The sequence below is a fragment of the Camellia sinensis genome, chromosome 14 (genome assembly GCF_055761805.1).
Source record: "Camellia sinensis isolate YWXY chromosome 14, ASM5576180v1, whole genome shotgun sequence".
Classification (NCBI taxonomy): Eukaryota; Viridiplantae; Streptophyta; class Magnoliopsida; order Ericales; family Theaceae; genus Camellia; species Camellia sinensis.
In genome coordinates, this window is record NC_138974.1 from 63,024,539 (window position 1) to 63,039,334 (window position 14,796).

Consider the following 14,796-nt stretch of genomic DNA (forward strand, 5'->3'; position numbering starts at 1 on the left):
TTACAGTTGGTCCATATTTACATCGTCCAGCAAAAACAATACCGGGGACCCATAATTAACATCCATATTGAAATCAAAGAATAAAAAATTAGTTAAACTCCTATTGCCACCCAAATTACTGGCGTACTGGCAGCCCATTCCCATCACTGGCCTAGCTTGTGGCATTGCTCATATGAAGGCACTCCCGGTACTCTGCGATCTTTGCATTATTGACATCCATAACGATGTCAACCAACAACTTATGATGCACAGAGGGAGCGAACTTTGTCCACAAAAATCGTAAGACAAATCAGTTAAAATTGGAGGACGTACGAGGAAGGATTTGATTGACAAATGGAAATTAAGCGGTAGAATGTACCTTGTGTGGACCGGGGCTTAAATCAGGTTGCTGCATGAATTTGATGACGAACATCCCACAGTCAAACGTGCTACAAAAATAATTTCACATTAAAGTTGTCGTCAATACGTAATAGGTTCATTAAGTCAGTCATGCAGCTTAGACATTAATGTGAGGGAGGGATTGTGGATTACTCGTCCAGTTGTTGTACTGGCCTCTCGTCTAACATGCAGCGGTGGAAGGTACGCACGTCTGTAACATAATCATTTCCAAAGTGTAGTTGCAGCAAGTCGTGCATAGTTTCAACCTGTTCCACAAGGTTGAAGTTAGTTTACGTAAAGGATGTTCAAGTTTTTTGTAGTGTTCAGAAATGCACCAGAAGGACATACCAAAATTTTAGCTGCATTTAGCTTCCTTTTGTTCGGTCGGTTGGATGGGACTGAGTCGAATAGGTAGGCTACACGGTCCACCATATCAATTTTAACGCACAACCAATGCACTCCTCTGTAATTGAAAGGCACGTAAATCTACACGAAAACACAACGGCAGACCTTGTTTAGAGGCCATGCAAACATGTAATGGCTTTCATATTTTCGTATTAATATAACGGGATGAACATTGATATTACCCTCTGGCATGCATCAATCACACCAGTGTATCTGTCATGTCCGAAAAATGATGTGACGATATGTTCATGGTCCAGAGGTTGCATATCTTTATTTAGAATCATAGTCTGCATGTGTAATGCGTAAAGGTCATTGACGGAAACATTTGTCAAAATATGTCATACACAATACACAACGTAGCTTTAAACACTTACTTACCGACAGATATACGGGAAAGAACCAATCAGTGTGCCTCCCGTCATTGTGTAAATCCCTCTGTCGATTAGTCAATTGCACCACCACCAAGTTGATTGGCTGGAACATTGTATGCAAGACACAAGGCAAGTTGATTAGAAAGGTTTCTGAGTTAGGGGTACTGAAAAACGCAGATTCATATTTGTGCAGCCAACACTTACAGTGTCGGATAGCCACGACCCTGGTTTGAGCGTGCGCATGTCACGCCGGGTGCCAACTTCACATGCCCGTCCATGAAGATTCATGGAAACAACAATGTCCCTACAAGCAATAAATGATCCTTAGAACGATAGTTATTTCACAGTGGACTGTCATTGAAAATTTGCAAGTAGTAAATGAAACAATACATTTCATTTTTGCTATCGTCAAATACATAGTGAAGAAGTTTTTGTTCCTCCGCCGATAACAACCCTTCGCTGTCCAACATCGTCAACGAGTCCTACAAAAATAAACAGCCAACTAACAGTACACATTTCATAAAAATATTGAAGCTTATATTACAAGGTCTGTAGTCATAAAAAAAAACGTGAAATGATGTAAAAACTGTGAGCCTCAGAGTTTTCCCAACTTGTGATGTTTGGTGCGGAGTTTGTTAGAAATGTGTACTAACATATGGCAGCAGTCATAACTGCAAACATGCAATTCTTTGACAACTAGTACAATACAACACAGATGATTGTAAAATTACTGATTCACATTATTGATGTGGGCATGAATTGGGTATTCACAACTTGTGGGGCATTAAAGGCAGTATTTGTACCTTGTTCACGTTGTCCACACCATCAACATCCACAGGTGAACTGCTGTCGTCAACTCCACTATTTGTTTTGCTATCGATGCACAATTGCATATCCCCGACCTCAGTGGCTTGAACTCCACTTCCGCACATTTTTCCTTTTCCTTTTCCTTTTTCGTCTTCCCTTCGCACTTCCTTTAACGATTCCAGTTGCTCCCAATGGTTTGCCAAGCTTAGTAGGAGAAGTATGCACATCGCACGCCACGTTCTTCACGCCCACTGACTGAAGGTCAGGACTGTATTTATCTTCAGTTTCATATGTTTCCCCTGACTGAAGGCCTCCCTTCTTGTTGTTGTCCCCACCTTCTTCGATGTTCAGCTTGTGCCCATCATGCAAATGACTTTTGTCCCTTGCCAAGGTTCCCTTCAAAATATGTTGTTGGTGATCCACCCCTTGTACATCTGAAATATTACACTCCATTGGGTTAACTTCATCCGATGGTTTGACCACGCCATCCTCATGCGCCTCGACTCCAACAGCAGGGTCCACACCCTGTTTGGCCACGCCTGCCGGTTGCGGTGTAGAGAATATACCTTCGATGAGGTGGTGTAGCATTTGCTTCAGTTCACGTAAATTGGTTTGTTCAGTGAACGGTTCGTTACAGCCCAAACTGAAACATTGAAGCAGTTGCTTCAGCATTTCCTTCAGTTGAGCAACATTGGAGGAGAGGTTAATGATACACACATCATTGCCTTCCACCTAATTATACATACACATTCGTGAACTTAGTCTTACAAACCATCTTCAAATGATGTGGCTCAACTGTGTGAAAATTGCGTAATGCTTGGATGGATTACCTTGTCATTGCGAACAACTTGCTTGCCTTCGAAATGTCGCAACATCTCCATTAAATCTGTTTGGTTGTGGAGAACTTGCTTCATCATTTCCTTCAGTTCACGAATGTCGGACTCCAAATTGCTCATACGGACTTCATTGTACTGTCCTGTTTGTTGGTTCTCGACATGGCATGCATCCATGTCAGCATCATCGGCGTTACTGTAATCAAACTCCACCTAATCATAGAAACGCATAAATGAAGTTTGACATTGTATGTTGAAGACAAGTGGGTCGTTGGTGTGAAATGTGCACAGTGGTAGGAGTGCTTACCGCAATTGTTGGGAAATTTTGCTTCCTTCTGATACGTCGCAGCGTCTCCCGTATTTGGGTATCACCCCAATCATGAAGCCGAGGTGTGGACCGCGTCGTAGTCGAGCTCAGACAAACACAATCAAGGTACAATAGCTGTGGACATTAAGGGGCACACCATAATTAAGTTGTTCTTCCCACAGAAATGAACTATATTCAGTAACAATGACATTCATTATTCTCAATTTTGCAGTGGAACGTACATAGCATACCGATTTTGTTGAGGATGCTGTCAACTTTATAGGCACATATCATGCAATGTTTTTTGGGGAAAAAATTGTACAGCACACCAAGGACTTTATTGATGAAACCAAGAAAAAAAATTTATGTACATGTTCCCCTCTTCGCAACGTAGTTTTAATTGGTTCCTCCATTGAGGTTCAGCATACTTTTTGCCCTGTACTCTTTGTTCTTAAATTCATGACGGTAGTCACACAAAATTTATTTTTGCAAGTACCATACTTGGTCAGGAAGAGTGCTGTTTGTCGTACTCACAAAGCAGGTACCATTGTATGTCCCAATCAAGGCCAATTTGTTGAACCATGACAGAACAATGCATGAAACACATGAAGGGGGGAATGGAAAAAAAATTCAAGGTATTGGCATACCATTAGCAGGAAAACACATCCAGTTGCACCGCGATGACCTTTATACTTCCGAACACCGTTGTGAAGGAATTGTAGTGTCAACTTTGCCCAATTACAAGCTCGCATACGATTCACGTCCTTCACGGCATGAATGAACGATGGCTTCAACCCGGTCATTGTGGTAGGACACAACATGGCCCCCAACACGTACAGCGCAAATTTTCGCCGAAACTCGTCCTCCGCACCAGCAGTCTCGGTCAGATAAAGTCTCAACTTGTTCAAAGGAATGACTCCGTTAACAACTCCAACCTCATCGTAGATATTGGGATATGCTTCCAATGACCCAGCCAACTGCACGTCATCGCCTTCACACCGTATTCCCAATAAAACATTAACTGCCTTACACGTGAGCCTGACTTGACAACCATGAACATTCAATGAACTACTGTCAGGATCGAAGTTCTGTACCAACCATGCGCACAAGTCGTGATCTATACGTGTACACTTCATCCCCAGGAGGCCAGCAAACCCAATGTCAATGACTGCCTGCTTTTGTGCTTCGTTGAACCGGTTAACTAGCTCAACAATTGACTTCAATGATATGCGGAGTTGTCTTTTACCCTGCACATTTTTTACCCTTAAATTAATACAAAAATACAACCAACAATGTCAGCAAAGCAGGACCTAGCCAAATGCATTTACGAAAACATGAAGTACGTAATGACCTTTTCAGACTTCAGTGCACATGGTACTACTTTGGCGTGTTCCTCAGCGCTCGCCTTAGCCATTTCCACAAACCTCTTTTTCTCATCAGAGGGGAGTGCCTTCCACCTTTCCCCAATCTCCTTTCTAGTCTTTAACCAAGAAAATGACAGACGTACAAGACAAGTAACAACTATGAGTCCGAAATTACTGTAACTACAACTTTATGCCAAACGCAATCCGTGTGCATTGTTGGTAATTAAATAAGATTGCAAATACAAATAACAGTTGCAGCAAAAAGTCAGCGACAAAACGTAGCTGGACTTTTACAACGAATTGAAATTTACAAAAACAATAGGAAGGTGACATTATTACATGCTACAATCCTACAAACGCGAAACAATCACAAGCCCACTACGACCATTCAATACAACGTGTGGATAGCAACCCAGCGATGTGTTTCCATCATAGTGTATTATAGAGAATACAGATTTCAACACTCACCATTTTTCGTCGAGTGTTGTCTGGCCCTTGCATTTCCTTGAATTGTTGCTGGCTGCATGCAAGCATCGTCAAGCTTATCATCACTAAATGTGAAATATGAATACATATATATATATATATATATATATATGCAAGTTTTTATGTCAAGCTGGCCCCGAAATCGGCATAAGACAGCTTTCGTACATCCGGGACTGAATCGACACCAAGTTAAACATTTTCAGACATGCGGAACAAAACCAATTTGAAACATCACAAACTGAACTTCGACGAGGCGCGTAATTTCAGTACGAAATATGTAATTCCAGATTGTCAAAATAAACAACTAGTACCTGTAACAAATGAATGGTGCAACTGGCCGCTTTCGACAAGAGCCAGCGATAGTGTCAGACATTTGGATATGTTGTTCGGCAATTGTCTTCAATCTTTTCCTTCCCCTTATGAAAGAGCAAATCATACAAATTAGATGGAAGGGAGAATTACAGGGGTGGTGTACACATTTTGTCCGTTGTCTAATTTCGATCGATGCACTTTAAACTACCTAAATTGTGACAGTCCATTTCAAATGTCGTGGACATTTTCGGTCAAATTGCTAATGCCATTTGTCATTTTTAAAACAAAGATTGTAATGTCAATTGATTGAGATTATGTAAGTTCAGTAAAGTTATAAGTTGACTACAACAAAAAGTACAGTTGTCACGTATATGCATATTTTCTGATACAAAACAGTGAAGAGTTGAAATCAAATGGACGTAATTGAAACAAAAGTTCAAAATTGATGGTGCAAAGCGAGGCCATTCAAAATTTGTGCAAAACAAATAACACAAACACAAAAGTACAAGGGCTGCTGTAAGAATTGATCCAGAAAAAAATCAGCGTATTCCTTGGTGATGGATTTCGTTTGTTTACAAACATATATACGAAACCAACTGGTAGCAAGTCTTTAAGGAGAAAACTAACATTGTTGGTGCGAGGTGACCAATATCCATCAGATGCAATGACGACAACTCCTGCAAAGTATTGCAATCAATATTTACAACAACACAAACAAACGGCTGCAACATGTGGCTGTTAACCTTAAAATTTTGCATAAACACAGACAACAACACGCAGAATTTCCCAACACATATACAGATTTTGAAACAGACAAAAGAAAGGGCACACATGGAAATTTTGCATTTCGTTCACACAGCTTACAATTAAAACAATTATGTGTACAAGCGATAAATGCATAATTTCCCAAATCTTCAAGAGGAAGGACTACATTGTGTTTTTCATTTAGGGCTGAAGGACTACACGCACATACTTTTATGAAGGCCCGACTACAAATGACAAAGAAGCAACTGAACTATTTCATGACGGGGTTAAACAATCAGGACACGATTATTCTGTGACAGAAATTGGTGCTCATCCCAGGCACGAAAACCAGATGAAACCCCATCCATCAAGTTGAGGGCTTCAATTTCCTACTGAGCAACTTGGTTGCAGAGAATCGAGGTGGCTGCATCGTGGCCCATGCTCCATTACCTTCGGGTGGTCAGATCAGAGAAGAATACTTTTCCGGGCGTACAATCAAGTTTCATCAATTGTATGTCACAATGAAACAAACAAGGAAATTGAAGCCCTCAACTTGATGGCTGGCCTTTCCAACAACTTAAGCGGCCGGAGACGTTGGCTGAAAACCAATACCTTCTCCCCACCTGAGTCGGACAACCCTAATAGATTAAGGAAGAAGTTTGGCTTCAGTCCTTGTCTAATATCCAACTTTTCTAAGATGTGGTCCATCCGGGCATCGTCAATGCCCTCTGCTTCTGTGGTTGACGTGTCTGTAGGTGAACTCTTTAGGAGGGATCTCAACTGTGCGTGCACATACAGTGTGCTCCCATCCGAGGTGATGTTCAACTTCTTAACTACCTCCTAAAGAGTTCACCTACAGACACGTCAACCACAGAAACAGAGGGCATTGACGATGCCCGGATGGACCACATCTTAGAAAAGTTGGATATTAGACAAGGACTGAAGGAAAACTTCTTCCTTAATCTGTTAGGGTTGTCCGACTCAGGTGGGGAGAAGGTATTGGTTTTCAGCCATCGTCTCCGGCCACTTAAGTTGTTGGCAAGGCCAGCCATCATGTTGAGGGCTTCAATTTCCTACTGAGCAACTTGGTTGCAGAGAATTGAGGTGGGTCAATCCTGGCCCATGCTCCATTACCTTCGGGTGCTCAGACAGTGGGCAGATCAGAGAAGAATACTTTTCTGGGCGTACAAACAAGTTTCATCAATTGTATGTGACAATGAAACAAGCAAGACTGCCACTGCCTGCCAAAAAATATTACTAACGTACCCATCCATTCTCATTCTGCACGAAGGTCATAAAAAAGACAAATGAGAGTACGCATTCATGAACTCGCACAATAAAGTCCAGACAGCCCGCAACTCATGAATGACAGCTACCTTCCTCTTCAAATGTAACTGCTGTATATATATGCAAGATGATAACTTCAATAGAAAGGTAACCGTCATTCAAAAGTTGCGTGCAATGACAGGCAAGGTTGTCCATTTCTACAAATTAGATTTTCTTCGTGAATTGCCAGGGCTTGTTGACCTCTCTGAATTTCTTCACGTCACCCTTACGACAGTTCGTGAAGTTGAAAAACTGAACAACTTCGTTAAGCAGTTGAACATCACCTGGGATGGGAGCACGCTGTATGTGCACGCACAGTTGAGATCCCTCCTAAAGATTTCACCTACAGACACATCAACCACAGAAACAGAGGGCATTGACGATGCCCGGATGGACCACATCTTAGAAAAGTTGGATATTAGACAAGGACTGAAGCCAAACTTCTTCCTTAATCTGTTAGGGTTGTCCGACTCAGGTGGGGAGAAGGTATTGGTTTTCAGCCATCGTCTCCGGCCACTTAAGTTGTTGGAAAGGCTAGCCATGAAAGTGAATGCTTCAACTCTTGATTCAGAATTGGGTGTGGGAACGAATAGCTCTCTACAAAATTTGGAAATCGTCATCCTCATTTCAACTCTTTCAATTGGCTTTCCTATGTTTTAAGTTGAATACCGTCAACTATGCATGAACTTCAGCACTGAAAGAAAGAGTTGTTTACTGTGTTACACGGACTCGGGTACGGGTCCCAGGTGCGGTATGTATGTACAGGTCCGACTCATTAAATCTTAACCCTACATTCAATGGTACACGGTGTGGGGAAAAAATATCATATTTTTAATCTAATATGTGCCATAAAATGGTACTATATGTAACTCACGGTGTCAAAATCACATTTATAGTAATTTCACAATAATTTGCACATATAATAATTGTGTTTTATACAATTATATAAGAAGTGTCCGTTGAAAAGTATCCGACACATATCCCATACCCTTGTCTGACTCTCAGGTGTCCGACACAGGTATTTGATCTATTTTGACGAGTCCGTGTACCACAGATTGTTTCTAAACATAAGTTCTGGCAATATAAAATCACCGAGTACTACAAAATTTAAAGCACAATTCAACCGAGTGTGCTACCTGTTGCGGAAACAAGATTAGTCATTGTTTGTTTATCGAGTTTCTTATTTTTGCTTTTTTGGCTACTCGAAAAAAAAAAAATTGTTTTTCCCGTGCCAACATTACACAAATTTCTTTTAAAGTCTTCTTTCGTTATATATAACCCAACCTAACAAGTTCGCCATGTAAATGCAGAACACCTTTTATGCTTGTTGCTAACTACTATCATACCTATGTTCAACTTGCAGCACTGATAGCAGAGGGAAGACTTCCTATTCGGAAGGGAGAAAATACAAAAATCGAGTACAGAACAGTTCCTATTGGGTCCATTTCGGTTAGCAGAGGGAAGAGTTCCTATTCGAATAGCACAAAATACCAAAATGGAGTACAGAACAGTTCCTATTGGGTCGATTTCGGGTTGGGTGTGAAGGTATATGCGAATGATAGAAGACAAACAAGGAGACAGATAATGTACCAGCACGAAATAAAGGAAATACCAACCGGATCAGACGAACCGACGGTGGTGCTCGATTAACCCTTGCGGTTGTGCTCCACCGATAAAAATCAACTCAAAAAAAGTATTTACGCATCCACTTCCATGGCTAGCCTTCCCAAGAACTCAAGCTCAGCACTCAAATATTGTTCTCTGTAAAACCCTACAGCTACGGGGAAATGGAACAACGGAGAGACGGGCAGACAGAAAGACAAACAAAGAGAGAGGTCCGAGATGGAAGAGAGACGGACGGGCCGACGGAACTTACACCTCTTCTGAACACTTCGGGATTTTTTAAAGTTTTATACTTGTTCTGACAACCGACACCTTTTAATGAAAACTGACATCATTTATAAATTCATTTTCTTCATAAAAGTTACACCTTGGAACTTTATATCTTTACATTACATTAATTTTCTTAGTAAAAGTTACACCTTGGATCTTTTCTAAAAACGAAACATTCAGCTTTCATTGAGATTGGTCTTCTTTGGGAACTTATATCTCTTGTAAAACGAAACATTCAGCTTCGATGATTGGTCTTGGGAACTTGTACCTTTTGTAAAAACTCACAAAGTTTACAACTATTCCTAAAGTTTACACCTTTCCTAAAAATTTACACCTCCTCTCGGAAATATTTACAACTTCTTGAAAAATGACACATTTTGTGGAAAAACATTTTTCGTAAAATTTAAACTTATTATTTCAAGTTACACCTTTAGTGAAAAACAAAACTTACATCTTTTCTATGGTCATTTACACCTTCTTCGGACAAACATACACCATATTTGAAAAGGTTATACCTTTTGTCAAATAATTTCTTGGTGTGTTTGGTAACGTTTACGTTTTCAGTTTATATTTACAAAAATTTTATAAACTAGTTTTTGTTTATTTTTTGAAAAACATAAACTACAAACGCATTTGGTAATTGACAAAATGTTTATTTTATATTTAAAATATAAAAAAGAGTGAGAAATGGCGAGTGGTGGCATGTGGCAGCGGAAGACGGTGGTAGAAAGTGGTGACGGTGAGTGGTGGGTGGTGGTGGTGGTGGTGGGTGGGTGATGGTGGCAGGTGGTAGCGAGTGGGTGGTGGTGGTGGTGGTGGTGGCGGGTGGTGGGTGGTGGTGGCCGGTGGTGGGTGGTGGTGGTGAGTGGATGGGTAACGGTGGCGGGTGGTGGGTGGTAGCAAGTGGGTGGTGGTGGCAGGTGGGTGGCGGATGGCGGGTGGTGGTAGGTGGTAGGTGGTGGCGAGTGGTGATGGTGGGTGGGTGGGTGACAGCGGCGGTTGGTGGGTGGTAACGAGTAGGTGGTGGTGGTGATGGTGGCGGGTGGTGGTGGTAGGTGGGTGGCGGATAGCGAGTGGTAGCGGGTGGTGATGGTGGGTGGGTGGGTGACGGTGGCGGGTGGTGGTGGTGGTGGTGGCGGCGGGTGGTGGGTGGTGGTGGTAGGTGGGTGGCGGATGGCGGGTGGTGGTGGGTGGTGGCGGGTAGGTGACGGATGGTGGTGGTGGTGGTGGGTGGGTGACGGTGGCGGGTGATAGGTGGTAACGAGTGGGTGGTGGTGGTGGCGGGTGGCGGGTGGTGGTGGCAGGTGGGTGCCAGGTGGGTGATAGGTGATGGTGGTGGTCGGTGGTGGTGGTGGCAGGTCAGTGGCAGGTAGTGGTGGGTGGCTAGTGGTGGCAGGTGGTGGTGGCAGGTGGGTGGTGAGTGGTGGTGGCAAGTAGGTGGTGGTGGCGAGCGGTGGATGGTAATGGCAAGTGGTGGGTGGTGGCGGTTGGATGGCAAGTGGGTGGTGGGTGGTGGGCAGTAGTGGTGGTGGTGGGGGTGGGGGTGGGTGGTGGTGGCAGAGGCGGAAGACGGTGGTGGAAAATGGTGGCGGGTGGTGGCTAGTGTTGGGTGGTAAAAAAAAAAAAAAACTGAAAGCTCAAAATGGAAACACATTTTTTGTGTTTTTATTTTTTGGCCAAATTTATAAACTGAGACCACTGATTTATAAATCAAAAATTTTGCCAAACAAGTTTTTATTTGAGTTTTTTAAGTTTTTGTAAATATAAACATAAAACTGAAAACGTAAGTGTTACCAAACGGCCTTAACAAACTTTATCAAAAGCTTATCTTCCATAAAACGTGTAAATTTTCAAAAAAGGTCTAACTGTCTTCACCAAAGATGTTAGGGGTGAGCATGGTCCGGATTGGACCGGATTGGGATAAAACCAGGACCAATCCGTTATTTACGGTTCCTAAAAAAATTGGAACCAATCCAATCCGTTTAAATCATGGAACCAATCCGAACCAATCCATTTAAATACGGATTGGATCGGTTTAGGACCACGAATTCACATAATTAAATAACAAAAATATATATATAACACTTGAATTTCATAAAAATATAAACATAGCGCTATATTACTTCCATAATAGCAACATGTTTTTCTATAATAACGACATACTGTTCTAGAATTTAAACAACCATAAGAAAACTGGTTTCACCATAAGTATTTAGACCATTGCAAATTAAAACTTAAAACTAACAAACAAAAGTAATAAAAGAAGATATTATACGATTTTAGGTTTGAGTTTAGATTTTACATAGAATAAGAAAAGATACTATGGGGGAGGATGTATAATAAAAATATAGACTATTTGTATACGGTCCGGATCGGTTCCAATCCGGAACCGTGGGATTCAATCCGGAACCAATCCGTGAACTACGGATTTTAAATTATTCAATCCGGAACCGAACCACGGATTCAAAAAACCAATCCAAACCTATCGGATTGGACTGGACTGGATCGGATTACGGATTTCACGGATTCCTTGCTCAGCCCTAAAAGATGTAACTCCTATTTAAAAGGTGTACAATTTTTTAAACATGTTTGCTTCACAAAAGGAGTACCTTTTTAGAAGAGGTGTAAGCTTTTAAAATAAGGTGTAAACTTGCTGAAAACATATTTTCCATAGAAGGTGTAAATTTTTTAAAAAGGTGTAAGTTTTGCTGGCAGAAAAGTTGTAATATCCCATAAAAAGTCTAAATTTTATGAAAACAGTTATTCACAAAAGCAGTAACCATTCAGAAACGGTGTAAGCATTCCCACAAAAAGGTGTAATCATTCAGAAAAGGTTTATGTTTTTAACAAAAGGTATAAATTTTATTCAAATACTCCTTCCATGCAAGGTGTATATTTTCAAAAACATGTATGTAGTTTTCACAAAACATGAAAGATATGTCACAATGGTGTAACTTCCCATTGAAGGTTTAAAATTTAGGAAAATATAATTCAGATTTCCATAAAAGGTGTAAGCATGTTCAGAAAAGATGTAACTAATTTCAAAAAAGGTGTAAGTTCTGTTCTCATAAAAAGTGTAAGTTCCAATAAAACGTGTAAATTTTTTAATAGACATGATTTTTAATAAATTAGTAACATCTCACAAAAGGTTTAAGTATTTCAACGAAAAGGTCTAAATTTTGTAAAATAAATTATTTCACAAATGTGTAACCTTTTCACAAATACTGTAAGTTTTTTCACAAGGGATGTGAGTAACTTCACAAAACGTGTAAGTTCCGTTTTTTCCCCCCAATACCTGGAAGTTCCTAAAATCCAATCACACTGTATTTGTCTTGTTCAAATAATGGCAATGTGAGAGAGAAGGGCGTTTCGGAGGGCTTGGCCTTTCTCTGAGTAGAACTCCGTTTCAGAGACGACGAGTCTGGGAGGGCTTCGAATAGCGACTCCAAGTCCAAATCCAACCAAGTATGTCAATGCAAAAGAGAACCGTTTTTAATATAGAGCAACAGACAGACAGAGAGAGCGAGAGAGAGAGAGAGAGAGATAGACTGAGATCAACAGACATAGAGACCTAGATGGACACTGATCGACAGAGCAGCCACTCCGAGATCGACAGAGGGACCGAAATCGACAGAGATCGACGGAGAAGAGACCCACATGGACACAGACAGACCAAGATCGCTGGAGACAGACCGAGATAAACAGGGATCGACAGAGAGAGACAGACATCGACGGAGAATAGGCCGACATCGACAGAGAGAGACCAAGATCGATAGCCAGAGAGAAAAAAACCTTTGATTTGCGGCGGCTGTCCCAGTGGAGGTGCCGATCTCAGAAGGCTGTGAGCACTGGAGGCCACCGACGCTTGGGTGGTCAGCGGGGGTCACGAACCCTTTCATTTGTTCAGTGGTTGTCCCAATTTGTTTATGAACACTTCGAAATGAACACTTGATGTTACTCCTTTTGTGTTTACTACGAATACTTTGAAATGAACACTTGATGTTACTCCTTCTGTGTTTACGAACATTTTGAAATGAACGCTTTGTTACTCCATTTGTGGTTATGAACACTTTGAAATGTTACTCTTTCATACTTTTCGTGAAAATACTTACACCATTTTTGAAAAGTTACTCCTTTTGTTCAAGAAATTGTACCGTTTGTGAGCGGCAACTTAAAGCTTCGTCGGAAGTCACTTATAGCATTTGTGATAAAAAAAACATAAAATTTACACATTTTGCTTAAGCTTACACCTTTTCGTGGCAGGACTTACACCATTTTTGAAAAGTTACTCCTTTTGTGTAAGAATTTTTGGCATAACATTTATACTTTAACTTCCAACTTACACCTTTTGTGAAACTCCAACTTAAAGCTTTATTCGGAAGTCACTTGCACCATTTGGGAAAAAAAAAATCATCAAATTTACACCTTTTTCTTAAGATTACACCTTTTCGTGAAAATACTTACACCATTTTTGAAAAGGTACTCCTTTTGTGTAAGAATTTTTGGCATAACATTTATACTTTTTCTTCCAACTTACACCTTTTGTGAAAGAGTGTATAAGCACAAAAGGAGTAAATGTTATGACCAAAATTCTTACACAAAAGGAGTACATTTTCAAAAAAGGTGTAAATATGTTACCAAAAAGGTGTAAGCGTAAGCAAAACGTGTAAATTTCATTAATTTTGTTTTTCACAAAAGGTATAAGTGACTTCCGAAGATGCTTTAACTTGGTCTTTCACAAAAGGTGTAAGTCGGAAGAAAAAGTATAAGTGTTATGCCAAAAATTGTTACACAAAAGGAGTACCTTTTCAAAAATGGTGTAAATATGTTCCCAAAAAGGTGTAAGCTTAAGCAAAATGTCTAAATTTTATGAATTTTTTTTTTCACAAATGGTATAAGTGACTTCCGACGAAGCTTAAGTTGGGCTTTCACATATGGTGTAAGTTCGAAGACAAAGTATAAATGGTATGCCAAAAGTTCTTACACCAAAGGAGTAACTTTTGAAAAATGGTGTATGCACTTCTACGAAAAGGTGTAAGCTTAAGGAAAATGTGTAAATTTGATGTATTTTTTTTTCCACAAAAAGTGTAACTTCGGAGAAAAAGTATAAATCTTATGAAAAAAATTGTTACACAAAAGGTTTAAGTTGGGCTTTCACAAACGGTGTAAGTTCGAAGAAAAAGTATAAATCTTATGCCACAAAGAGATGTCAGTAACTTCGCAAAACGTCTAAGTTCTGTTTTTTCCCCCGAAAACCTGTAAGTTCCTAAAATCCAATCACACAGTATTTGTCTTGTTCAGATAATGGCAATGTGAGAGAGAAGGGCGTTTCGGAGGGCTTGGCCTTTCTCCCAGTAGAACTCCGTTTCATACAAGACGAGTCTGGGAGGGCTTCCAATAGCGACTCCGAGTCCAAATCCAACCAAGTATGTCAATGTAAAAGAGAGCCGTTTTTAATATAGAGCAACGGACAGAGAGAGACAGAGAGAGAGAGAGAGAGAGAGAGAGAGATAGACTGAGGTCAACAGACATAGAAACCTAGATGGACACTTATCGACAGAGGGACCGAA

The 14,796-nt window shown here is 40.7% G+C and overlaps 1 protein-coding gene across 1 annotated transcript; it reads right to left on the bottom strand.

The window, feature by feature from the left end:
* Window positions 1–3,263: 3,263 nt before the first annotated feature.
* LOC114316697 (uncharacterized) lies at window positions 3,264–6,235 on the bottom strand. The gene is made up of 6 exons (XM_082904935.1): window positions 5,891–6,235; window positions 5,263–5,367; window positions 4,934–4,985; window positions 4,453–4,581; window positions 3,863–4,189; window positions 3,264–3,290 (listed from the first exon to the last, which is right to left on the bottom strand). The coding sequence occupies exons 1-6, from the start codon at window positions 6,094–6,096 to the stop codon at window positions 3,264–3,266; spliced, it is 846 nt and encodes a 281-aa protein (XP_082761061.1). The 5' UTR covers window positions 6,097–6,235.
* Between the last annotated feature and the right edge of the window lie 8,561 nt (window positions 6,236–14,796).

What these genes read in the sequence shown, in the direction of transcription:
- LOC114316697 (XM_082904935.1), bottom strand. Translation starts at nt 6,096, where the DNA reads ATGTGTGCCCTTTCTTTTGTCTGTTTCAAAATCTGTATATGTGTTGGG. An exon ending in GGTCACCTCGCACCAACAAT is followed by an intron (nt 5,368 to 5,890) that starts GTTAGTTTTCTC and finishes CTCTTTCATAAG; the next exon opens with GGGAAGGAAAAGATTGAAGA. An exon ending in GCACCATTCATTTGTTACAG is followed by an intron (nt 4,986 to 5,262) that starts GTACTAGTTGTT and finishes GCTTGCATGCAG; the next exon opens with CCAGCAACAATTCAAGGAAA.